The sequence below is a fragment of the Etheostoma cragini genome, chromosome 20 (assembly GCF_013103735.1).
Source record: "Etheostoma cragini isolate CJK2018 chromosome 20, CSU_Ecrag_1.0, whole genome shotgun sequence".
NCBI classification, from domain to species: domain Eukaryota; kingdom Metazoa; phylum Chordata; class Actinopteri; order Perciformes; family Percidae; genus Etheostoma; species Etheostoma cragini.
This window is the reverse complement of record NC_048426.1, coordinates 15,642,382-15,669,668: the sequence shown is the minus strand read 5'-3', so window position 1 is coordinate 15,669,668 and position 27,287 is coordinate 15,642,382. Positions and strand designations below refer to the sequence as shown.

The 27,287-nt window shown below is 42.5% G+C and overlaps 1 protein-coding gene across 3 annotated transcripts in view; it reads left to right on the top strand.

Annotated features, from left to right (window-relative positions):
- Positions 1-27,056, top strand: part of LOC117935571 (signal-induced proliferation-associated 1-like protein 1) — a 35,561-nt gene extending 8,505 nt beyond the window's left edge. Inside the window, exons 2-22 of one of the 3 annotated variants that reach the window (XM_034857805.1) lie at positions 8,039-9,751; positions 9,880-10,010; positions 11,171-11,359; positions 11,525-11,699; positions 12,539-12,642; positions 12,939-13,096; positions 17,564-18,143; positions 19,288-19,562; positions 19,670-19,930; positions 20,042-20,185; positions 20,281-20,417; positions 20,528-20,610; positions 20,899-21,317; positions 22,326-22,517; positions 23,158-23,320; positions 23,460-23,661; positions 23,968-24,117; positions 24,312-24,429; positions 24,674-24,752; positions 25,147-25,259; positions 26,831-27,056. In XM_034857805.1, coding sequence (XP_034713696.1) covers positions 8,266-9,751; positions 9,880-10,010; positions 11,171-11,359; positions 11,525-11,699; positions 12,539-12,642; positions 12,939-13,096; positions 17,564-18,143; positions 19,288-19,562; positions 19,670-19,930; positions 20,042-20,185; positions 20,281-20,417; positions 20,528-20,610; positions 20,899-21,317; positions 22,326-22,517; positions 23,158-23,320; positions 23,460-23,661; positions 23,968-24,117; positions 24,312-24,429; positions 24,674-24,752; positions 25,147-25,259; positions 26,831-26,837 — 5,166 coding nt within the window. In that variant the 5' untranslated portion in view covers positions 8,039-8,265 and the 3' untranslated portion in view covers positions 26,838-27,056. Of the gene's footprint in view, positions 1-8,038; positions 9,752-9,879; positions 10,011-11,170; positions 11,360-11,524; positions 11,700-12,538; positions 12,643-12,938; positions 13,097-17,563; positions 18,144-19,287; positions 19,563-19,669; positions 19,931-20,041; positions 20,186-20,280; positions 20,418-20,527; positions 20,611-20,898; positions 21,318-22,325; positions 22,518-23,157; positions 23,321-23,459; positions 23,662-23,967; positions 24,118-24,311; positions 24,430-24,673; positions 24,753-25,146 lie in introns of all 3 variants that reach the window. The other 2 variants (XM_034857804.1, XM_034857803.1) reach the window with 2 other exon arrangements.
- The last annotated feature ends 231 nt before the right edge of the window (positions 27,057-27,287 follow it).

Below are 27,287 nucleotides of genomic sequence, written 5' to 3'. Positions count from 1 at the left end.
TCAACATGATTCTGAACTTGCTGTGTGAGCAGCACTGCAGGCTTACTCTTGATATGTTTGCTTGTGTTTTGTTTGTGAGTGCCTGTGATCAGAGAATGAAGTAATAGCAGGCTTGGGAAGTGTTTCGGACCCCCTGGCTGAGCCCCCTTCTCCGTCTCCTGGCACGTGGAGAGGCTGAATTATAGACGGCAAATGCAAAGTATTCACTCAGCCCTCCTCCCTGCATCAACACTGTTAATTATACTGTTGCCACTCCAGCATCCCTTCTATTTTAATCCTCAACTGATGGAAAGTGCATCATTCAACACACACACACACTCTAGCACACATACAGAGGCGTGTGCTTACCCCATGCTGAGCTGGGGGTATTTGTTTTGTTCACTGCTTTTCAGATATTCTGAGGTGCATATTGACCTTTTGTTGGGCAAATAGAGAAATCGCCTATACCCCTATAAACATAAACATCTTTCTACCCCAGTGCCCTGTTAAAAAGGACTCTGCTGGGAAATGCTCCCAATACATTGGGTTTAATTCAAGTGGCCTGCTTGCTCAGTTCAGCAATGCTACATTTTGTCACACACACATAAGAACTGAATTTGTACTACAGTGTAACAAGTGCAAATATTCCAATATAATAACATTATAGCAATTAACATACAGTTGTTTAAATCAAATGCATGAATTCCAAGTCCCCTTACAGCCTCTTATAGGAGCTGTCAGTAAAAACTTTTTTTTAGAGAGCTATGGGTTAGTTTTGGAATTCAAAGCTCACACTGAAACATTCCCATATAAATAACAGATCTTTTTCACCTGGAGGAAGTGGTGTGCTATTTGGCGTAGTGCCTGTGTGGGAACCGGTGCCAGTACGTTTCTTGCCCGGGGCAGGAATTAAGTTGGAATTGTCATATACAATTTGAAACCTTTTGTTGGTTATCATATCTGATATTAAAGTATATTTGCCTTTCCACTCAACCTCAGCTGGCAGATTTTCATGGGTGGCCAAGGCCACTGATTATTCTGTATTCAGTAACCCAGTAGAAAACCAAACTCAGATTACTGTATCACCTGACATAAACATAAACAAAACCTGTGGGGTAGTTTATTTGTGTTTTATCCACAATGCTCTGCTCTTTCATAATAATATGTTTACTTTGGCTGCAGCTTTCTTTTAATAATGCAAAAAATTGATGGTATAAATAATATGTTTGCGCAAATAATTACTTAAAATTTAATGTGAGGGGTCTTTCCAGGTTTTGGATGGTTACACAATAGCCACACATGCCAATGATTATTATGTGAGTGTGAGTATCAAGCACCTGCAGTTGAGGGTCTTGTCGTAGTGGCAGAGTGAAATTTGAGCTTTACATATCAGCTTTGCACACAATGGCAACACTCCCAGGAAGGTCTACTACAGTCATCTTTATGGTCCTCCATCAGTCTAGTTCCACTTAAAGCTATAGTGCGTAGTTTATGTCGCCCCCATGAGGAATTCTAAGTAATGACAACAACACCGTGGGCACGTCCACATGATATAGCCTTCCGTGATCGCACATGCGCCCAAACTTCTGCTCCGTGCAGTTGCTAGTATGCAAGGAGGACACGGAGGATTAAAAAAACAGGATGGACTCTTCAGAAGAGGTAATTATCTTCACTAAAGCTTCTGCGCGGGAAAGTCACCAGACGGACTACACAGAAACACAGAGAGAGTTGTGTGGAGCTAATTTGCTTTGTAGCAACTCATTTGGCAATGACTTGAAAGTAACAGATGTCCATCAATATCAAAGTTAATTCACTAAAGCTTTAAACACACACAACCCACACTGCTGACCAATGACCCACCTGCTAATAATCAACAGGTGTTTAACACATTCATACCAAACTGCTGTGTCTGTAACTTATGACACACACTCACACACACACACACACACACACACACACACTCTACACACTACACAATCATAATCATAATAAATAATAATCTCTAGAAGTGTAGAACCAGAATTCATTGAAATATAAAAGATTTGTTAAAGGTCACATATTATGCCTTTCCGTGTTTTCTGTCATATCTACAATGCTATAATGTTGTATTTTTTTCAACTAATGAGGTAAATGTATTTTAGACAAATCCCTCTAAGCTAAAATGTTCAGATTTCTAACTATTCTGAACACTCTGGTTTCAACCGTTTTTTCTACTCTTGGCTAAGTGTTATGCCACTCTGAGCCGGCCTGCTGTGATTGGTCATCTGCTCCGAGTAGGCAGGACTGGGGTGTTTTTTTTGTTTTTCTTAAACCCGCTGTGGTGTTAAAATCGGCCCATGTAGCTACATGTAAACGGCAGTAAACAGTGTCACTTTGGCTGCAAGTGTTGTTAACATTCTCCCCAATTCTGGGTCACATTACCCCAGAAACATTTTCTTTTAGTGGTATTCAGTTTAAAAGCCATTATTTTGACTGTAGAAATTGCTTCTATATGCGATTGGTGTCAACTGTTAGCTAGGGTTGGGTATTGTTTGGTTTTATACGATTCTGATGCTGAACCGGTACTTTTAAAACAATTCAGATTCCTAAACCGATTCTTGACTAACTGAAAAAAATGACATTGAAGAAAAGCTGTTTTTGTAGAATTTAAAAAAAAATTAGTAGTTAAATATATTACAGTATGTTGCTGCATGGGTCAACACATTCAATGTGCTTTCCCCTTTGCACGTAATAGTTTTGAAACATTTGAATTATTCTGCAATTTCGGAATCCTTAGCTGTGAAATCGAGCCACACTTTCGACTGCTTCGCTTTGGGCATTTTAAATATTTTAAATGCACTAAAAGATAGCTCGCTAACAATAGACCTGCAGAGCAAGTCTACTAGCGATCACATGCAGTGAATGGTTAATATGCTTTTATGTCCGATTTGATTTTGATTTGGCCCAGAAAGAAAATTTTAAAAGTAGCCTACATTTACAGTAGCTAGCTAACGGTAGACTACAGAGAGAGTGTGATATTTTTACGTTTGTTTCGGAGCGGTGGGGGGATAATATTTCAGTTGACAACATTAAGTGGAACCGAAATGAGGAACCAAAATTTGCGTTCTAATCCGGTCTGATTCCTAACGGCGTAGGAACTTGGCCACCATGTTTAATTGCATGCTTTGTACATTTCATCATTTATTCACATTAAGAGAGATGAGGGAGAGAGATTCAGCAGATCATTTTGTTCTAGGCAGCCCTGATGGCTACACAAAGACCATAACTTGACAGAAAAATGTAATCTTAGTTTGAGACAGGTATAGCAGAAATAGCATCTCTGTGAGCTGTCAGGGGAGAGGAAAGAGTTGTCTTTGATGTTAGCAGAAGTTAAAAGCAGTTTGGATGGTCTTATTTAGAAATAGCTATTGTCCCATGAGTTTGTTCTTATATTATATCATCTGGTTGTCTTTGTGTAGTTCCTGTAGAATTTGGTGTTTAACATTTATCCGAGTTTTGCTTTGTCAGGCATGTGGTGTGGGAGCCTTTGTCTCTGCGTGTACCTGTCCATGTGCATCAGGAACTCACTGTCTCTCTAATGGAGTCCTAGGGTTTGAGGCAGACAGAGAGGGCAGGGTGAGGGAAAGTGCAGCCTTGAGCAGACTTTCACTTTTTTTAAACCTCAGCTCCCAACTGGAGCCACCTCATTAGAATTTTTTACATTCCTCTTCAGGCAGCAGCACACTGCTTCCTCCCCATTGCTCTTTATAATGCACAGCTTTAAGCTGACAAGCTTAAATCTGAACCTCCGCAATAAAGACAAGTAACCTATAAAACCAAATATGAGGAACTAAACCAACTCAGTGCGCAGTCTCTGGAGATTCATTTATTTAAGGACCATGCAGTTTCAGTTGATGTGCATACTTTTAAATCAATTAAATACAAGCCTGACTTTTTATTGTTTTTTGTTTTGACTGGAAAGCTAATAGATTAGATAAGAAGTGTTGTTCCTTCTTTACTCTGGACAAGCGGACCAGCTGTTAGCTGTGCATTTAGCTTTTTTTTTTTTTTTTAATTATAGGTAAATGGCCCTCTAGGAGTTAGAAAAAGGCTTTCATTTTTAAACTCCTAGCCCACCCAGCTAATGACATTGGAAATCGGACTGGGTTTACTGTTTCTAACTGTAAACTATGTTGAGTGTTTCAAGTGTCTATTTATCCTGCTGTCTCTCCCACGTTAAATGTGATACACTGGTGGAGTACTTTCTGAAGAAGAGAGGAAGGATCGAGGACACCCTGCTGAAGATAACGGCAATGAATACATCCTGGCGCTCCTCCAGAGCTGTCTTCTTGTGTAAGGCTGTGAGTGAAATTCACTTTGCCAGTGGTTAGCTATGCCCATTACTCACTGAACTGTGCTGCGGTGATAGCGAGGGGCCCAGATATGGGGCAGAGCAGCAGCACATCACAAAACTATGGTGATGATGAATGTCGATACACCGCCGTTTTCTGAAGTGCTCCAACTACACGCATTGTTTGCATTGCATGTGTGTTCGGTTGAACGATTCGTCGGTTCAGTTGTCATTTTATCGTGGCTCTCCACTTTATCCTTAGTTGGTCTTTAAGATCAAACTCTCAGTAGAACTTGGCTGCAAAGATAGAAGACTGTAGTTGTAAAGTGATGGCAGACTTAAAAGTGTTTTATAACTGACTATCACTGTGACAGTCAGTGTTTCACTTCTCTCTAAGAATTTGCCCAAACATGCCCTACTTCTCTTCCCCCCTTCACACAGACGTTCATCACTTCCTCTACTGAAATTGGTGGAATTCCAGGATGTCGGCTCGCAGTTGTATGATGCTGGTATCGTTTGTCTGCCAGCGGGGTGTCAGGTTTTCTCAATCAGATGGGCAGGTTTGTGCTTGGTTTTCAGCCAGATGCAGATGCAAGACAGAAAAGGAGTTTAAAAACCTTGTGCATCTGCTGTGCTTTTAGGCTTCTGTGGTTAGGCTACACTGGATGTGTAGAAACCTCAGTTAACCCCTCACTCCTCAAAACTCCCTCCTTGACAGGAAATGATGTTGCTTAGAAGTCTGTGGATTTGTTATTATTGCGGCAGATTTTTGCTTCCGAAGTTTAAATTCTCTGTGTGACTGGTGCACAGCCTTGTGGGAAAGCTTGCTCACTGTGGAAGACTTTAACTGCAGTCTGGCTCCAGTCTGTAGCTTTCTTCAGGTTGTTCCCATAGTGCTTCCCCAAATCTCAGTCATCTGTCAGTTAGAATGTGTTGCGGCAGCAAGTCATACTCAAATGACACAACAAGTAAGCCTTCTTGCTATTTTCTTGGCCACGTGAGCCATTCCTCCTCCTACCTCTCTATCTCTAATGTATATGTATTTTGATGTTTCCCATGTTTCCAATTTTTAGTTCAGTGTTTGCTTCATCTCTGTTTCTCCAGTTTCCTTTGTATCTCATTCCAGGTTTTTCTGGCAGGCCTCATATACACAACCACAGTGAGGTTCCTGTGCCAGGCAATTTTCAAAGACTTCACTATGTTGGAATGGGGCCCCAGTCTTGCCCGGGACAGAGGGACCTTTGTGCCTGCTGCCCAACAGCCCAGTCAGCTCTTAGAGCAGGGGAAGATTAGGGGACAGGGTGAACCAATGGGCTAAATGGTAGGGTGCCTGTTTGAAAGCAAGTGGTGTCAGCCAAACAGCCCCTTAGCCCCATTCAAGCACGCAGTAATTACAAGCTTGTAGGGCAATCCTTTGGCTTCTTTGTCTCAGCTTTGGAAACACTTGCCCAGTCCACAGGGGAACTTCATTCATTCTCTCTTTGGAGACCAAGGACGAATAGTCTTTCAACTCCAGCATGCTGTCCTTTGTCTCAGGGAGACCAGCTAGCTAAGCCAGCTCAGCAACAGGGATCCCCCTCAGGAGCAACCCACCTCCAGGAGACTTTGAGAGTGTCTAGCACCCCACCGTTTGACTTGATGATGACTCAAGTCTTTGCTTTAGTTGCTCTGATTTTTGTGAGTCAGATTTGAAAGACTCAGACCCTAGGTTTATATTTGTGATTCATCCCAGTACAGTTCTGCTGACAGACAGCAGTCTGTCAGCCACCTTTAATTCCCTGTATGTGTGTGTGTGTGTGTGGAATGCCCACTATCTGAATCACCTGTAACACATAAAGGCTTTTATAGGGCCATGTTATTCAGATCAGAGCACAGCCCTCTGTGTCTAGACTCGTCACTACAACCGTAACAACAAATTGTTACAGCTCAAAGGTGTGCTGTGACATCCCCAGCCCTTAATCTGCATCTGTACATTGCCTTTGCTAACATCTCAACGAGCCAGACGGACCAGCTGGGAGGTCAGAGCCCCAATTACAGGAAGTGTACCTCATGTTTAAGCTGTTTGGACATGTTCTAGAGAGTTGTGAAATAAAACATCTGTTTATTTCTGCACAGGGTGGATAGGAGATAGCAGAATGGGTTGGAAGGAGACTGCATTGTTTTGTGGGGTTTCTTACTGTTTCTCATTCTTTTAGCCTGTCTGTCTGCCAGTCACACAAACACAAGGCCCACTTCTTCCATCTCTGTGGCACACTCCTTCCTTTTTATCTGACAAGCACATGAAGCCAGTCATCTGTCTGCGTGTCCATTAGCAAGGAGATCAGCTGCCTGTTTTCAGAGGTGTGTGTGTGTGTGTGTGTGTATGTGTGTGTGTTTGTACGCCTGTTTCATTTGTGTTGCTTCCCTTCTTCTGTGTATCCCTGTGGGTGCTCTGCAGCATGAGGAAATAAGGCCCCACACTCTGGGACTGGACCTGCAGTGTAGCATACATTCCCCCGTCTATTTTAAGTCTTATTTATGTCAAAGAAATTAGTTAGTAGGACATGAATGAGTTTTTTTTCATTCACTAATGAGGTTTTATTAATCTGCTGTAGACACTTATTCTACTCCCATGCCCCAAAGAATTGGTGCCCGTTCATTAGAGAAGTGTAAGTTGGGTACGTTCATTATGTGACAGATGAAAAGGTACTGTATTTTATATATTATATATTTTCTTTAATCCAAATTTTAATTTTTCTTGCTGAAGATTTCATATAATATAACTATGAAGCTGTTATATCCTGGGTTGTAATTTGAAAATTGCCCTGTCCATTTCATTTGATGGGGATTCGATCTTTGCTTTGGTCGGCTTATTATCAGACTGTTAGACTCCATGTGAAACCCTATCTAATGAACTGCTTGCTTTAGGACCCTGTTCATAACTGACTATTGTTTGTGGTTCAAAAAGGTTGACGTGTAGAAGCATTATTTTACTGACAGTTTCACAAACTTTTGGACTAGAACAGGAATTAAACCTGTTAGTTTTTTGTGCTGCATGTGTTTGCTTGATATTGATCTAACAGAAAGATTTGATTTGAAAGTGGCAATGTAATTACCCTGTTGCTTTCTCCCATTTTGTCAAGGCGATATATCCAGGGCACTGATCACAGCCAAACAGGTGTATAGTCATCTGGTTTTCCAATACTGAGGCTCTTATTTCAACAACTTATTAATTTAAGACCTGCTTCCCAAATTGGTTCTTTTACTTTCAGTCATAGATATGTGAGGGAAAGTGGTGTGAGCCAAGAAACAGATGTTTGTGAAAGGCCTGCAAAATATGACCTCAAATCAGAATCCTAATTAATTTAATTTGACCTCTAACGATAAATGAACGATGTTTGTTTTGTTGTTCTAAATCATCTTTTCTGAAGTCAAAATGTTTCCAGACAACAGACACTGCAGGTTTTTTGGGGGGTACGAGTTGCTCAGTCGACACAGACTAGGTCTATACTTTCCATGCGGCTGACTGGTCCGGGCGAAGTCCCGTGACTACACACTTAGTAGAATGTCCTTAAGGAGAAAATAGGCCTATCAACAGAAAACAATATCAAAATTATTGTCATGGGAAAAATACGTCGATAACAGCTTCAGCATTTTGGTGCACATCATTTTTGATTAATCGTTCAGCCCTAGTCTGTGGTTATCTTTTCTCCGGACCCTTACTGTATGTACTTTTTCTTTTCTTTTCAGGATACTTTGTTTGGAGAAAGATAAATGCCATGTGGCAGTGGCGACACAGTTGAGGAAGCAGAATGCAGGCTTGAATGCCAAAGAAGTGGGCTTGCCCTTTCACTTTGTCTGCCTCTTCACTTGTTGATCCAGACAATCAACCTGCTCATGAAGTCAGGGACTAGAATCACATCCCAAAGGCAGCCATGTCTCCCTACTAAGTGCCTTTAGCCTTTTGCACTGGTGTCATGACCAGCCTGAAGCAACCACCCATGGAGCGCACCGTTGGGGGTTCCATCCCCGCCACTGATGAGTTTTACACCCGCCACCTCCGTATGTTCAATGGAGGGGCTGTGCCAACACGCACAGACAATATCCATGCCACTGTGAGTACAGGAGTGCCTAAAATGGGTGTCCGGGCTCGAGTGGCTGACTGGCCACCAAGGAAAGACATTGCAGGAGTTGTGTGGCACTCAGCTACAGAGCCTGAGAACTCTATTGTGCCCTCTGCTGGAAAAAGTCACATTAAGTTAGGCTCCGTAATGAGCCCTCAAGACTCGTCAATGCTGCGTAACATTCATAATACTTTGAAGAATCGAACCCAGACGCAGGCCAACAACTACAGCCCTGACACTCGATACTTAGCCCCAGGAGACTATAGAGGCCCTGCGCATAGAAATCCACGGCAAAGACGCATCCGTCAGCGGAGCAACAGCGACATGACTATTAGTGAGATGGAAGGCAGTGGAGACAGTGGAGAGGACTGGGGTCCAGCATTGGGAGCTAAATGGTCCCCACTTCATCGCGAATACGGCAGCACCTCCTCAATAGATCAGCATGGAGCATCTGGAGAGAGCTTCTTTGAAATGCTCAGGGGCTATCAAGGGGACAAAGTTGACCAGCGTAGCCCTGCTCCAGAGAAACTGGAGGACATGCTGAATGTTGGGCCCAAGCAGGCCAGCATTGATCTTCAGGAGGATGTCGTAGACAGCCCGCCTCCTAAAGCCAGAGATAAGCTCCCAAAGAGACGGACTAAATCTGAGACAGGGGGTGAGTCTATATTCCGCAAACTTCGGAACGTGCGGGGTGAGTCGGACTCCCCTAGAACGGGGTCTGACGTAGAGGAGAGCCGGACAGAGGACATGGGCCCCCCTTTTAAGCCCTGGGTGTGTCAGAAAGGCTTTGCCCACTATGACGTTCAGAGCATGCTGTTTGACCTCAACGAAGTTACTCAGTTGCGACAGATTGCAGGCAAGAGGAAAAACACCACCACAGGGGCATCTGCTGCTGCTGTAGCCTCGGCTTCCTCCACCCTCTCGTCCACACACAGCCTGCCTTACAGCTCCCCGAGTGGCAGCCAGGAAGAGCTCAGTTCTAGGGACAGTCCTGGTCTGGAGGCAGGGGATGAACAGAGCAATGAAATGCTGCTTAGTTGCCCCTGCTTCCGCAATGAGATCGGTGCTGATGGCAATGGGAGGCGCAGATTGGGATTAGGTGGGGCAGGGTATCATGGGCTTGTGGGTGGTGGAGCAGGTAATAGTGGCCCAGGAGCCCTGAGTGGGGAAGGAAACTCGTACGAAACATCTGTGAGCATGCACTGCACAAATGCTGGAGTAGCAGTGCTTGAGGGACCAAAGGAAGGCCCCAGTACACTCAGCGAAAAAGGCAAACAATACATTGTGGAGCATGTGGACCTGGGAGCCTACTACTATAGGAAGTTCTTCTACCTTAGGGGTAAGATTCATTTATTTGCTTTCATTATATACTCGTTAGCATATGAATGTGTGTTGTTTAAAGGAGTTAAGTTTTATATTTCCCAACATAATTTTTTTATCGTTTCTCTGCTGCTTCCTTCATCTCAGAGCACTGGAACTATTTTGGGATGGACGAGTTACTGGGTCCAGTGGCTGTGAGCCTGCGCAGGGAGAAGCTGGAGGAGGACAAGGAGCACGGCCAGCAGTATAACTACCGTCTCATCTTCCGAACCAGCGAGGTCAGCCATAGCTTCCTATCCTTCCTACACCCCAACCTCAACCTCATCACCACATCACACCAATCCTTCCTGCTGTGGAGTGAATCTGCCCACAGCATTTAACAATACCGCCCATTAATATTTTTGTACTCGCAGATTTGGGAGTTTTGGTTGACTGTGGGTAAATCATTTTGGTGGATGCTTGCTTGGGTCTGCTTGGGTATCCATTTACAGTACACCTTCTACAATTGTGTGTAGTTAAATTCTAATATGCCTGCAACACAATACATACATACATACATACATACATACATACATACATACATACTTACTCAAGACCAGCTTGAGGTTACCAATCTCAGTCCTTGTTTCCTATTATACAACAAGCCCCGGGGCTATTTAGCTGTCTCCCAATATCAGCAACGTGTGATAGTGCACTCATCTTCCAGCCTCCAAGGCCTGTCAGAGCCCAACAACCTCAAACCACTGTGTGGAGAGTGTTTCCGTAAAAATAGACTCTCATACTTAGTTGCTAAGTTGGCTGCCATTGTCCTCTGGTTGGTTTGGGGATTTTGGGTTATGGGATTCATTATATGGACTTACATTCCCAGACAGAGGTTAAAGTAACTTGCTGGGGGCTGATTGTTGTGGACTGGAGTAGGACAGGTGCATGTGATTAAACCCACACACATTAAACTGAAGTACCACAGGACCCCCGCCCTTATCCTAACTTCCAAACATGGGGAGCACGGGTCCATTGTAAACACAGGCCCTGTACAGCCTCAGACTCGTAGGAGAGAAAGTCTCGGTATGTTCCAGCTGCTCATGATAGCCAAGTGATTGAGTTCACTCCCAGGGCCCAGGACAATGCAGACTTTGTGTACACAGAATGCTTAGGCAAGCCCTTCCACCTCTTCTTTCTGAATTCCACTTTCTATTTACGCAACGCTTATGGGTCATAATTGTCTTGTTGTTTTATGTCATCTTCTTTAAGGGTACAGTAAGGGGATTGTATAACTTGACTGCAGCAACTTGTTTCTTTTTTTCTTGATCTTTGAGCAGGCATGTTTTGCTCTCAGTATGTTCCATCTCCAAGAGAAAGACTTGGATTCCTTAGATGCCTTCTTTCTCTTCTCAAACTTCTCTCTGTAATCTCTTTTTTCATGTCTCCCTCTATATAGCTTACCACTCTTCGAGGTTCTATCCTGGAGGATGCAGTGCCTTCCACGTCTAAGCATGGCACCACCCGGGGGCTACCTATCAAGGAGGTACTGGATTACCTTCTCCCCGAGCTGGATATGTCCTGCCTCAGACTGGCCCTCAACACACCCAAAGTCACTGAGCAGCTGATGAAACTGGATGAACAAGGGGTAGGAGGATAAAGCATGAGCAAGTGTTGTTTTACAGAATCAGAACTTTTTCTGCCTCCCCTGATTTTGTACAGAAGAGGAATTTTTAGTTCTGTGATTTCCATATTGTACTCTGTCTTGACATGAACCGGTAAAGAAAGATTGTGCTTCTTTGCTGTCCCCTAGCTGAGTTTTCAGGTGAAGGTGGGGGTGATGTATTGCCGAGCGGGCCAGAGCACAGAGGAGGAGATGTACAACAACGAGATAGCCGGTCCTGCCTTGGAAGAGTTCCTCCAACTGTTGGGGGAGAAGGTTCGCCTCAAGGGCTTCACCAAGTACAGAGCCCAGCTGGACACCAAAAGTAACAACTTCCAAACACACCTCTAGATTAAACACATACACACATAAACCTGTGTCCTGATGCATCTTTAAAGTAACCAAATGTTGTAGTTGAGATGCCTGGTTGTGTAAGATTGTAGAAAAAATGTATCTTTTGCTACCTAGCCCATGACCTCTACTTTTTATTACTAGCAGTCCTGCTGCAAGTAAGTTTCACTTTAGTTTCATATTGCACATACTTTATGTGCTTGTACCTTGCTCCTTAAACTTGCTTTCAGTCATATATTTCCTTTCACTGGATCTAATTTTCTCTCACCAGCTCTGTCCTTTCAAAACTGTCACTATATATTTTTTTCTTGTCATCTCTCTTCTCTACTATCATTTTCTCTCTGGTGTGTCTTCTACAATAGCTCTTCAGTAGTATGAATGAGTGCATGTGGATAATTGCATCCATCTTTAGGAAATCCGGCTTGACTCAAACCAACATAGATTTGGTGATTGAATGACAAAGTTTATAATTTCCTGTTTATGGCCTTGTAGCCCACAAAGTACCATGGAATTATAGTCTAATTATTTAAACATTTAGACACTGATCCTTTTTCTGGAAACTGTAATGTTACATAGAAAGGGAAAGGGATCCACTTACACTCGAGTAATACAGTTAATTGAGCATTGGTTTTAACGGTAATCCAAGCTGACATTGAGCCACAGTTCACTGTTGTCTCGATGATTTGGCTTCGGTTAAATTGCATCCTATCTTGTACAGAAACCACTGAGCGCACAGAATTCACATGTGAGAGAGATGGATGGCAGTAACTGTGCAATGGATCTCATCCCTGTATTACTATTTTTTCCCTGTAGCGGATTCCACTGGTACTCACTCCCTGTACACGACGTACAAGGACTATGAGATCATGTTTCATGTTTCCACTCTACTGCCTTACACACCCAACAACAAACAACAGGTAAAAATTGAGAGCCCAACCGTTGTGGTATACCATTAGTTATGTATCAGGAAATTCCTTTGTTTGGAAACGGATGGAGTAAAGAAAACCTTAAGGGAAGGGTGTATGATTAGATGCATGATATGACTTATGGCTCTGTAATCAGATTTGATTCTCATCCAACTTTCATTCTAAAGAAACTTCTATTGTTGACTGCCATATCATTCAATAGAGTGTACTATATGATTGGTATGACTTTGCCTTCATATTCAAATCCCATACTTCTCTAATTAAGACTGTTGTTTTCCAATGACTAGTTACTGAGGAAACGCCACATAGGGAACGACATTGTGACCATCGTGTTCCAGGAGCCTGGTGCTCACCCCTTCACCCCGAAGGCCGTTCGCTCTCACTTTCAACATGTCTTCATCATTGTACGGGTGCACGATCCCTGCTCTGACAACACATGCTACAGGTGGGTCTTGTATTTGACCAGCAGAATAATAGCTAAACTCTTTGAGCATGCATACATGTTATGTGGTTTGTCAAAGAAAGAAAGAAAGAAAGAAAGAAAGAAAGAAAGAAAGAAAGAAAGAAAGAAAGAAAGAAAGGAAGGAAGGAAGGAAGAAAAAGCTGTGTTGGTGTTTGTGGCATGTTTGCTGAACAAAACCTCTTCCTGGATAAGTACAGGTTTTTAAAAAACCTACCAAACCTGTGAATATATTTGACCGTATCAAGAGACTAAGGAGACTCATTACAAGTTGAACTAGGCCAGGCTGACCAAACCCAGTAGCAATATTGATAGTCTGGTTTTAACTTACCATCTCAGTGGCGCATTGGACCCTTTTTACGGGACCCTTAAAAGCTCCACACCACTTCCAGTGCTACCTGCGGTGTTGTTTTTATGAAGGTAGCTACAATAGCATTAAGACAAAAGCATTGACTGGAAGGCATGGGCTGGACATAAAAGCCTGTTGTGTGACTGTCCTGTCTTTCTGGGGTATGTATTCTCATGTCTTCATAAGTATAAATTATTTTGATTAAGATCAAATGTAATAGATTGACCCTACAGTAGCTGTCCTCCTCCTCTTCTCTTCCGCTGGCTGATTCTTAGCCTCGTGATGATCAGACTGCAACTCTGTGGTGTTCACACTCATGCCTCCCCACACCACCTCACACAGTTTCTCCGTTCTGCATACACTAATATTACACACACATAGTTGCTCCCCTTCACTCTCTTACTCCCGTTTCTCCTTTTTACCTCTTTCTCATTTTCACTTGCACCCTACTACACACACATGCCCACACTTTGTCCCATGCACACTAATTCACTCAAAGGCTCAAACACTCATATAATGCAACCCCCCCCTTATTTCTTTCTTCTTCTTCTCTTTTCCTCCCTCCCTGCCCGCCACTTTGCCTTTGGGCAGCATGAGCTAGAATGGTCTGAAGGAGTTAGCGCCATGCACATGAAGTGCTCTCTTCACCCGGACATGCATGTGAGTGGGGAGGATTGTTCAGAGCATAGTCCCTCAGAGCTCACAGAGTCTATCTCAGTAGCGGACGGTTCAGGCCAGCCTTTTGTCTCTCAGTTTGCAACTACATCAAATTTGGGCTAATTTTTTACAGACTTTTCTCCTTTCTAGCTAATATTTTTTTTCTGACCAATTGACCAGTGGACACCTTTATTCAGCTTGCTTTTTGCCTAAAGGGGGCATGTTTGAGTTTAAACTCTGGGACACGAGAAAGGGTGAAATGCTGGTTATCCTGGTTTGCCTTGTTGATGAAATGGAGAGGCTCAGGATACAGAGTCCTTGAGGACAATCTAGCTACCCCACCCAGAGAAACTCACACACTTCTATTTCTATGCTGTGGATCAAGGCACCAAATGTTAAGACTTCACTCCTGACTCTTTGGTCACAAGTCTTTTCACGGACGCCTTTCCCTGATGGTTTGGAAAAGTTTCTGGGTTGGGACAAGAGAACACAGGCTACAAAATTTGCTTCACCACATTGAGTAGTGTGTCTTGAGTGTCGGATTGAAGCTACAGAACAAAATTGCATTATCATCGACCCAATGAATCTTTTTGTCACATTGATTGCAAAAAAGATTCACGGTATTGTGAAGTAATGAAGAACATGGTTGGTTTTTGGTGACACCCGGAGGTAAGTTAAACAGTAGTTGTGTTAATTTATTTATTTGTTTATTTAACAGGGACAATGTGTGTCCATTGACTGTCCTAGAATAAGCTTAATAGATATATTACATTAGCGGTCCCTGGGTAAGAAGAAGTTATGGCATTAATGTTAAAGATTTAGAAACAGAGAATGTAGGCTACACCACAACTTGTACACATTATACATTTGCAGGTTGTGTTGTTGCATGTGGGATTTCATGCAGTGATTTGACTTTGCCACTTACCACTTACTAAGTTCTATGGATTTTAGCAGATCGTTAGTCACACATTTGCAAACGTATAGATCGTCAAGCGCAGAAATACTGGCTTGAAACCTGATTTCCCACAAAGAGATGGTTTCTTTAAATTGTTTGCCCTCAGTTTGTGTCTTCAAAGCTTGTGACCATGTCAATAATGGGATGTCTTTATTAATAGAGCTAAAAGGAGTAAAGAGTAAGTTATGATTTGGTGAGTCATCCAGTTATTAATAGCCTGTTGTTGCCTGCTGCTGAGGTTTGGATAATACTCAGGTCTTATTGAGCCAGACCAGAGCATTAGAGGAGTAAGTGGCCCCGGGCCAGCGGGGTGCTAATCTGCTGCTTTCAACCGCTGTCTCAAAGTCACACGGGGCCATCAAGGCAGATTGCATAACTAGACCTTTGTAAAGGAAACGTAGGCTGTTCGTGTTTGCTAGCCTGAGCCAAAGCACTGTTTCTCCATACCATGATGTAGCAGCGAGCTGGCTTGTCAACTGGGATTGGATGCATAGTATTTATACGCTGGGTTTAGTCATGCATAGTTTGCAACATTTCTGCTAAAGGCTATGACTGTTATCTGTTGAATGGACTGGACTGGATGCAGACTTGTCAGAACTGTCACATTAGCTTATCTTAGACCATGTCATGGACGAAGGGGCTTTTTGTGTATATTATTCTACAACTTTATGTACAGTGCTTTGAAAAAGAAAGGGGACCCTTTGGAATTACCTACATTTATGCACAATTTATCTAATTTTTGTATATCTTATATATATATATAAATAATATGTGGTTGGTCTGATCTTTAGCAAAGTCACTATAATAGACAAATACACAGTGTAAATTAATGACACTCAAATAATTGTTTTGTATAGCATATTTATTACATTTTCTTGATTAAAAATCCAAATAGGAAATAGTGTGTGAATCCCTTTACAAATGGCTTATAAAAAAAGTCAGATGTTCCTATCAATTGTAGTTAGCGGTTAGTTGTATCTTGTTCTATACAAAACATCATGTTCTGTGCAAAAAATTAAATTACTGACACTCATCTCTTCACAAGCTGATATGATCCTAACGTCATTCACAGGTAAATATCACTAGTGACAAGTGTCACTAGGGTAGCGATTTATGTCTCAGCAATAAGAAAGATATAGGGCAACAATGGTGCTGCTGATAGAAGGGCACCATAGAGTAAAGCACTCAAATTGGCAACCCAAATGTTATTTAATGTTACTGGGACAATGTTATGTGAAAATTTGAAACAAAAGACTACATTTTTTCACACCTTACATGAACATTTACCAACCATTTCTGAACAATTACTTATTGAGAAAACAATGGACTCACACATGTTAAAACCATTTTTGCTAGTTTAAGTTTCAGGGTAGCTAACAGTCATCTGATTTTTCATAGAAATTGGGAGATGTAACACGGAAAGGCCCCTAGACACAGTAAAACATGAACTACAAAATAACTTGGACATTATGAAATTCAGCCTGGCCAATGTGGAGATGTGATCAACACAGTATAGGAAACATTTGGTTGGGTCATTGGTTTAACTACTTACCATACTCACTTTTTTTACTACCTGACTTTGACTTGTTCAAGCAAATATTTAAATAAATCCACCAAAACATGTAATTGTTTTTATGTTACTATTTCAGGCAGATGTAGCTTGTCCATTATTGTGAACTTTGAGAATATTAGACCACATTTTCTGATTAAAAAGATGCAAGAAAAACATGCTACACTTACTTTTAAGTGACACTACTGGATGTTTATACTTAAAGCCTCAATGTATGCAGCCAAAGTGTGTATAAATAGGCTGCCAATTAATACCAACTAAATTGAATAATACAAGCATGTCGTCCCAAATAGTAAAATAATCCCAATTTGTTTAAAAGCACACTTTGCTGAATTTGTTCTACATTAAGTAGATTTTTATATGAACAACAATACTCACACCTGTTAAATAATTTATAGTAATCCAATTCAAGGACATCTATTGTTTGTAAATGGAATAGGAGCACTGGAGGGTAACAAGAGAAGCGCCTTACCTGTAGGAATTTTAACGCACTCCTTAATACTCACAAGTGAAATAGGTCAAAGGCAACAATACTTGTGATGTGTCTCCCGTCGCTGTTTTACCATGTTAGGTTTGTCCTCCTAATGTAACTTTCAGTCCCAGCTATTTGACCATCATGGAAATAAGTTATTTTAACTTTTACTGTTCGTTTGTTTTTCTGTGTCATATTTCAGTTTCATGTGTTTTGTGCTTTTTATATTTATATGTATTTTATTTTGTCTTCATACATATCCAATAGTCTTCTCACTTTTTTGTTTTTGTATATTTCTACAGTCATTTGTCGAATACTGTTTTATGTATGAATCAAACCAAACCATACTTTTAAAGTGCATTGCTGCAAAGGCCTAAGTTATGGATTTAATGTCTGTTTAATTACATACTATAGTCTCAAACCCTTAACCTTTTTTCCCCTTTCTGCAGTGTGGCTGTCACCCGTTCCCAGGACGTTCCGTCCTTTGGCCCACCAATCCCCAAGGGGGTGACCTTCCCCAAGTCCACTGTCTTCAGGGACTTTCTGTTGGGCAAAGTCATCAACGCCGAGAACGCAGCCCACAAGTCAGATAAGTTTGGTGCCATGGCAACACGCACACGGCAGGAATATCTTCGAGACTTGGCAGAGCGTCACGTGACCAGTACTCCTGTAGAACCCTCTGGGAAGTTCCCCTTTATCTCTCTTGCACACAAACGACGGGAGAAGGTGCGTCCATACAGCGGGGCGGAACTACGGAGCCTCGGGGCCGTGACCTGGCAGGTTCATGCTGAAGATCAAGTAGCTGGTGCTGAACGCGAATGCCTCTTGGCCATTTCAAATGACTTCATCATCCTATTGGATCAGGAGGCCAAAGCGGTGGTGTTTAACTGCGCCACACGTGATGTGATTGGTTGGTCAACTGGGAGTCCCGCCTCCATGAAGATCTACTATGAGCGTGGCGAGAGTGTATCTCTGCGCTCCATCAATAACAACACAGAAGACTTTGGAGAGGTTGTCAAGAGACTGGAGGTCAGTGGGGCACCACTACTGTTCATGACAGTACATCTCATTAGCACACACCATCTGCTGTAGTTATCAGAGGTTACACTGAGCCCAACACAGCATCTCTGAAAAACAGCCTGTAATGAACAGGCACAGTCCTTTTGGCTTTCACTATGTGAATGCACACTGCTTTTATCATCATATTTACATTTTAGCTAGTTATCTGCAAAAATGATCCAATACAGGTAACGACTAAAATAGTAGAATAAACAAACATTTCAAAATCAAGCACCAAATGTCAATTAGTATAAAGGTTAGGTCCTTTTGGAGTATCCCTGTAGCCAGTGAACAGTTGAGTAGGAAAAATGTGCTTTTGTAAAGTTTTTCAGTGTTTTTCGCTATTCTACCAAGTACCAAGAAATAGGAACTAAGTATTGTTAATGTTATAATAGCAACATAAGGGCGTAGCCTCAAATTAGACAGTCACCAAAAAGCAACAGCTTTTTTGTAGACTCTATGATTATAAGCTATGCTTAGCACAATCCATAGTAATTTGGTGATATGATATTACTGAGGTTTTCAGTGTGGTCTAGGTAAGGCAGTGCTTTTTGACGGGGCATTTGAATCATTCTGCTGACAATGCAGTTCTAGTTGATAGTAAACAAAGTAAAGATTTACTGTTGTCTTCTACCAGTACTGGCACGTGCCCTTCTTTGCAAAGTAGAAATGTGTTTTTTTTCTTTCATGGCCGTTTTGCCCATCATAACATGCATGCTAACTGCATTTAACTGGAACTCTGCTCCTTCTGTGATTTGCTACTATTTTTACTATTACTATTCTGTGTGCTAACTAGCATTTTCTCATCAGTTAACTTCCCACAGGTAGAGGAAGAGCGAGATAGGGTGTCTAATGCTAGTTGTAATATACTACAGTTATAATAGGAGTGTACAGAATGTTTTAAATTCAAGTGCTTAGTGTTTATAGTTTGTGACTGAAATATGGGCCTTAGCTGGGATGGGATTAGAGCTAGCTTGAAGACAAAATATTAGTTTCCTGCAAAAACCTCTGAAGGGTTCTGTGAGAAATAGTTTTATACATTATACATTATGTCTTCTCCTCTTTCTCTGATTCGCCCCTTTGCACCCCCACTCCGTCACTTTACTGTTTGTAGCTGTTGACCAAGGGCAGTCAGACCGCAGAGATGACGTTGCGCCGTAACGCCTTGGGCCAGCTGGGCTTTCATGTCAACTTTGAGGGCATTGTTGCTGAGGTGGAGCCCTATGGCTATGCTTGGCAGGCTGGGCTCAGGCAGGGCAGCCGATTGGTGGAGATTTGCAAGGTGTCGGTTGCTTCGCTGTCTCACGAGCAGATGATCGACCTGCTGAGAACCTCTGTTACTGTCAAGGTGGTCATCATCCCTCCACATGAAGACTCCACACCACGCAGGTAGAGTAGATGTAGATGATTTAGAGACACAAGAGTAAGTCAGCTTAATGCAGTTGTCTGTTGCTTTTTAAAGCCGTCCCATTCTGACTGTGAACGTGTGCCAACAGAGGCTGCTCAGAAATCTACCACATGCCACTAGTGGATTACAAGAACCACAAGGAGGGCATGCCCTATGAGTTAAAGTTCCCTTTCCGTCCCACCAACAACAACAACACCAAATGGCCACGGACCTCATCCAGCCCTCAAACACGCGCTGCTGGCACAGTAGGAACGCTGATCAAGGCCCCACCTTCAGACTTCAGTGACCGTAACTCTGCTGTTATTCCCCGAAGTGTGTCCAGCGACGGGCGACCCCTCAACCCCAAAAGGTTGCAAAATAAATATAATGCTGTTATAAAACGTGCAGACACACTGAACAAAAAGCTGTCTGGCTGCCGTTCACAGTTGGTCTTTAATGACATACTTGTGCATCATTATAGATTTTCCCCAGGGAACGACAACTACGCTCTTGCCTGCTCTATTGTGATGGGTCGCACACTGCACAACACAAACTCCCCTTCCAGTCTCCCCTACACAGACGCAATGAGCTCCAACCAATGGAGGCAGAAATCTATGCCTGATGGGTAAGTTCTTCTGCCCCTTACCATGGGTTACTAATGGTTAATTGGCCTGGTGCACTACCTGGCAATATGGTTGACCTTCCTCATCTCCCCTATAGGTTTAATAACAACACATCCCGGTCCCCTGTGTCATCTGTGCGGCATGTGGCAGGTGAAGGGGTCAATGGGATGAAAACGTGTTCTAGCACTGGTGTTGGATGGATCCGAACTGGGGAGGGGGACAAAACCAGTGCAGGTAAGGGGAACTCCGGCCTTAGTGTTAGAGATATCATTGAATAAAACAGGACTTACTGTGCTACCACTTGTCTACAGCTCTCCTTACCCATATGTCTTTGCGTCCCATAGACACTGTGGTTTCCAAGGCAGTAATTCCTCGACTCCAACCGCCAGAGCAGGGCCGCCAAATGTCTCCTAACAAAAGCACTAAGGTGAGCTGGAATCAACAAGCACCATGTTGTATGTCATCTACTTGTTCCTATGTGATTGCAGGTTACGAGTTGTTAAAGGAGGCCCTGGGTTAACCAGGATGCTAAGGTTTAATCACTGGTAAAGATTATGTGCTTTTGAATAAGAGCTACAACAATTCTAATCTCCACTCTTTAAATATTGACAGTGGATTGAGCTTTCAGTATCATTATGGGGGGAAATATTAAATATGTACAGTAAAAAATAACCAATAACTAAAAATGCTAATTGGACTTGTCATCTCTGAATAGCCGGATGCTCCGTATTCATCCAGCCAGTCTAGCAGCAACACACTCTCAAGCAACGCCTCCAGCTCCGCCCACAGCGATGAGAAGTGGTACGAAGTGGGCTCACGTTCAGGAGTGCGGAGCGATCTTGAGCTCAACGGATATCTTCAGGGCACCTCCACTGACAGCGGCATCGATGCCACCTCCTTCACAGCCACACAAAGCAGCACAGCTTCCTCCACTGGTGCCTTCAGTGCCAAAGACAAAATCCCATGGCAGGATGACCCAGCAGGCAGCCAGAGGGCCTCGGACTCTTCACCTCCGACACCAGACTCTCTCGTTGCCATTGGAGGCAGTGAGATTCCAGCAAAGAGTCCACCAGCCTTTCCACTCGTTCCCGATGGTGGCTCCTACAGCCTCAGTGATGCTGCCTCCCACTCCAGGTGTGCTGCTGTTCTGTTTGACTCAGCTGTAGGAAACTGAGGAATTTGTGGCCTTTGCATCAATGTTTCATTAAACAGACACTGATTCATTGTAGTCCAGATATATCCTTTAGTATCCCAGATGGAAAAGTCCCAAGCTCTGCATTTTGGCATTAACAAAGGGAGAGAGAAAGAATTAAATGTGTGTGTGTGTGTGTGTGTGTGTGTGTTTGTGTGTGTGTGTGTGCGCGCATGAGTGCGTGCGCGCATGAGTGCGTGCGTGGCTTTGCATTTGTATGCATCTCTGTCTCCTGGTGTTCATGATAGAAAGGAAGTGCTTGATGTTGCTAGAAGTGCAGACTGTGAGTTCAGCACTGTTTCCCCTCTTCTAAATCCCACTTCCTTTTGAATCAACTAAAGCTTTCCTCCCGCTCCTCTTCACTCAGCCAGAAATAACTCCCCTCTACCAGACCTGTGTATTGGCACCTTTGTTTTATAGTATGTGTGGTGCACGCACATGAGCGACACAGACACAAAAATTGCTGTTTGAAAATTCAAGCTTTTATGTCAAAGTATGGAGAACTGTTATTCGAAGTTGCTAGAAATAAAGTGCAAGGACAGGGCGTCCTTTTCTTTTTATCCATAAAGTCATCAGTTGATCCCATCTGCAGAGAGAGAGAAAGACAGTAATGGAACAGATTAAGATAATCTGTTTATGTTCTGTTTTATATATGCAACCACTGCTAACATATTTTGACAGTTTGCACTAGAAAGAAAGCGGCGATCTGATGGAATAAATTTTCAGCCAAATAATAGATATTGATGCTTCATCAATCATGCCAATTGAACCAAGGCCAAAATAAAATCTAAACAATTGAAACCCTGACAAATTACTAGCACTGTACTGACACTTCTGCAGCCACTTAATCTGTTCTTGGTGCTTGTATGTTTTTATAATTATATAAAAATCAAGGGCTGACACTGATGACTTTCTTTTTCACACTGTATGTGTTACCTGCATTTCTCCAGCACACTCAGTTCTGGCCTCTCAGGGAGTCCGATGGATCAGGGACAAGACGAGGCAGCGGCTGCAGCCACCTCACCCACGTCACCAGGGACCAAGAGTTTCTACCCTCGTCAAGGAGCGACTTCAAAGTACTTGATTGGCTGGAGGAAACCTGGGGGAACCGTCAACTCTGTGGAATTTGGAAGCACTCGCAAGTAAGATAGGAACTGTCTTCTGCAGTGCTGCATGTTGAGAAAAAGGATCATTCAGTGTAGAAATAGGTCCCACTGTTGGTGATGTTGATGTTTGAGAAACTGGGTAAATGACTAAGTGTTATATTTTGTCTCTCAGACCGTTCATTTAATGTGACTTTTCTAATTCGGCCAACACTGCCACCATGTGGTGTAGCTGTGTTTTTAGTGTTTTATTTTTATTTTTATTGTGTGGGTCCCAGAGAAGGGTGACTAAACATATTATCATTTTTTAGGCAGCATACGTCTAATTGTTTGGCCCAAGGGGTGATTGCGTCATTTGTGGTTGGTGACAACTGCTGTTTTTACTCTGTACAGCTGCTGAACAAACCACAGTTATTCCTGGTGAAGTAATAGAGTGGTGAGAGAGTACAGTAGAGAAGTGTGTGATAACTTCACAAAGACTGGTTGCAGTTCCTTGTTATTCACAGATTCCAATCCAGTCTCAAAATTCAAACTGCTGACCACAGTTTAATCACAGACCTTCTTTGTTGTTGATGTTCTTGAACACCTCCATTACCTGTGCATTCTTATTTTCTATTTAATGTGTGTTATCTGGATTTAAGAGAAATCTTTCTGAGTTGAATCTTGCTTTTATCTCCAGACGGCACCAGAGTGATGGTCTGCTGGGTGGTCAGCCGCAGCTCAGAGCCAATCTCCGGGGCTCCCAGTCGCCCCAGCGGCACACTGCCAAGTCCAGCTTGGAAGAGGATTTGAAGAAGCTCATCACACTTGACAGCCCTCCACCCACTACAAGTGAAGAGAAGGTACTGAGAAAGGCTGTGGCCTAACTGCCTAGACTGACTCTATTAACATTACAATGATATCTCCCCAGGGGTACTGCATTTGTAAAATGTTTGTTTTACCTTAGTCCTGCAATTTGTCTGTTTCCATCCCTATCTGAAGCCAATGTTTCCGGGTCCGCTAGCAACTCGTCGCTCCCTCCAGCGAACTCTGTCAGATGAGAGTATTTACAGCGGCCAGAGAGAGCCATCCTCTAGTGGACAGCGTGACACGCCAACTGATCTTCTGTTCAGCTGCTCCACCGTGCCACGCTCTCCCACCAATCGCCATTTACCGAGCCGGCGAGCATCACACAAATCCCTGGGTGAATGTTCAGTATTTAAAGCTGATCTTAGCGGAGGTGGCAGTGTGATACATGTTGTTCTGTGAACCTTTGTTTGTAATGAAATAGGATAATGTGATTTATACATAGTCTTCACATAATAAGGTTTGTAAACTTTACCACAAAAACAGGAAAATAGACACTTCAAAGGCTTCAAATCTATCGCCTACAATCTCAATTTAAAGGGACCATCACTGTTGGTTGCAATATTTTTCAGTTTTTCTGTAATTGGAGAACAGATACAAATGCTGTCCACTGTGGTTTACTTTGCTGTTCCTCCTTCCCTAGGAGACTTGTCAGCCCCAGAGAGCTTAGAGCAGGAGCAGGAGAGGAAGAGGCAGCAGCTGCAGGACGCTGTCCTCATGCCACTGCCTGACACTGGGGCAGATGGCCCGCTGGACTGGGCCCACCTGGTAGATGCTGCCAAGGCCTTCGAGGGTAGGCACATGTCGTGTTTTAATTTCCTCCAAATCATTGGAAGTGAAGGTTAATTACTGGTGTTACTTTTCAGTAGTATGTGTGGCAGAAAATCCCAACTGCCATCTTTATCCTTACCAGAAGAGGGCACTGTTAGTCTATATTTGTTCTCTCTCCAAATCTAATCATATGTCTTTTAACTGTTTTTTATTTAGAGCAGAGGCTGGTCTTCCTAGCAGCCCAAGAGGAGAGCTCTGTGGCTGAGAGTGCAGCAGCCACCAGTCCCCAGCAGGCTGAGCCTCAGGCAGCCCCGCCGAGACAGCCCTCACCTGGGTAGGAGGCCTTACTGTGCCATAAAACACCATTCAGATTTCACACCAATAAAACACTACTGCACCTGGTATCACAAATAAGCCCTCCGCTCTGGTTGACTGCATGCTAGTGTATAGGAAAATGAAAGTAAACCTCCACAGGACTGGGGAAGAAGGCAACTGTTGACTGATACACAGCTTTAACCACTGCTTTACTCTGTGTCACTGTTCTTTCCAGCTAATGTCCTGGTTGTCCTTTTTCACAGAGAGATTCCAGCCTGCCTGATGGGGAAGGTCAGCCAGCTAGAGTCAATGGTGAAGGCACTGCAGGAGGACTTGAAGAAGGTGAGTCATCTTTCAATAAGAGGGAGATCTTTTAAAAGAACAAACACACAGACTTAGACTGACAACGTGAAATATTTCATTTGTTAATTGTTGTGAAAAAAATGGGACTTTAACATCCAGTAAGTATCACGCAGCTGTTAGGCTACAGACAACTCTACCCAAGATCAAAGACTAAATTACATTTTGTTTTCATAGGCTGTTTTTTTATTTCTTATAATGGTGTTTTCCAGACAAGGTTTTCTGTAATAAAACAATTACTGGAATCATGTTCATGCAAATTTTAACTTAAGCCCTATTGATGAAATTAAATCACATTAATAGGGAAACCAGCAAGTCTGTTGTTGAACCTCAAACCTAAGGTTACATTGCTCACACATGTCTTTGTCGCCACCAGGAGAAGGATGCCAAGGCATCACTGCAGGCTCAGATCCAGAGCCTGCGAGAGGACAACCAGCGTCTCCTGGAGGAGTCCTACAGCGCCTCAGCCAAGCTCAAGAAGTTCACAGAGTGGGTCTTTAACACCATTGACATGAACTGATGCACATTGATGCAGACTGCTTTACATTAGGAGTTTGACCATTACGCAAGCTAATCTGAAACTTGGTTGTTCAGTGCTGCACAAACAAAAAACTCAACAACATGAACTGTTTCTCTCTGGCTTTTACAAACCAGTGCCAACATTAATTTACATGTCATCCGTCTTTAGCCTTGCAGATCTGTGGTATAATCACCATGAAAGATTTTTTGGTAAAGAACAGGGGAATAGAAGAACTGTTTGCCAGTTTTAAACAGCATGCACTCCCTCCCCTAGAAATTTCACAAATATGATGCTTTCAGTCCGATCTAATAGATTGTTGGTATCCTTGGATGTCGGAGACAGCAAGATGTTCAAACCAACCTAAAGGGATTTAAAGTTTCCTAAGCATTTCCTGTCCCTATGTAGCTCCCCCAGCTAACCTAATTACAAGCGAACAGATTTCCACTTAAAAAGCTCCAACCCAATTTTAAATGTGTTGCTGCAAGAGTTTGTGCCACATTCCACTGCTAACACTTTCTAAGAATTAAGCGTGTTGTAAATGACTTGCTATTCAATTTTACCCATTCAGTGACAAGACTGATTCTTTTTTTTATTGCTAACCAAAAGAAAAGTACTATATAAGGTGATAGGAGATGTTGGCTCCCATAAGTCACTGTGCTTTTTTGGTAGCAGTGTGGGTAGACAGACAGACAGACAAACAGACAGACCCTCTGCATAGCACATATCATATCTGTAAACACTGTAAGGTCAAGTCTTTGTAATTATATCAAATGTTTAACTTCTAGAGGGTTAAAGGAAAGTAAAGTTGTACAGGACTACTGGTCAGCTGATGAAAAGAATATATTGTAAAATCACACAACAATATAAGTTCCATAAAGAGAGAGAGTGACAGTTCAGTGTCACTTATTCAGATTATTGTAAATATATTTGACGCTAACCTTTATTTTCTCACTTCTGCCCTTGATATGATGTGTGAAGAGTATTTATGACAAAGATGATGGCCAAGAAAAGAAAAAAAGGCATATACGTTTAGAGATCTGCATGGACTTATGATAGTCAGTCTCCTATAATATATTATATATATATATATATATATATTTATATATATATATATATATATATATGTATACTTTAACTCTAAACTGAGTTCAACAGTATAACCTTATGCAGTGGATTGATTGACAGTACCACCTAGTGTTGCCCTCCGTACACAGCATGCTAAAAGGCCTCAATCTGATCCTCAATTCTCTCAATAGATTAAATCGGTACTGCTCAATATGATTACATAGTAAGATATTATGTAAATCCTGAAATTCAAGCTACAGAGTTCTCTGTAGTGTGTAAGTCTGCTTGTAAGCCTGACCTCAATTTGGTTTGTGGTAGACCAAACAAAGACCTTATTTAAGCCTTATAACTGTTTCCTTTTGTATTCAGATACTGTGCAACTGTATATAAGGAGAATTTGATATGCATCAGAATTTGCACCTTCATTCTTTTTTATTGATTCTTTTTGTTTGTGTATTTCTGCTTTACTGGCTAGGATATAGTGGAGAGTGAAAGGAACAATATGGAAGATAAACATGGGAGGCATAAGACAGGACAATGATCATGAGCCGGACTCAGATGAATGAGTCCCAGGCGCCTAGCACAGCAGATCGCCCCTGCACCTTCATTCTTAACATGTGTGAGAGCATGTGATACCGTTTCCATTGAGCTGTGATGTGTAAAAATGTTTATATCTATTAAAAATATTTTGTTGAATTACACCATGTCTCACATTGTGGTCTTTTAGCGTAGCATATAATTTGATTTAGACAACACTAGTATCAATATAAAGACAGGTTTTCTTAAAAACAGGAATAGCCAATAAGTGCTAGGGCCATCTGAGTTAAATGGATACCTGGCAGGAGGTGGTTGCCTGCTGTTGTTTTTAACCAAGAGTTGTAGTTTTTTTTTTTTTTTACTAGTAGGCAGATTACACAAGTCTGTTGCCCTGA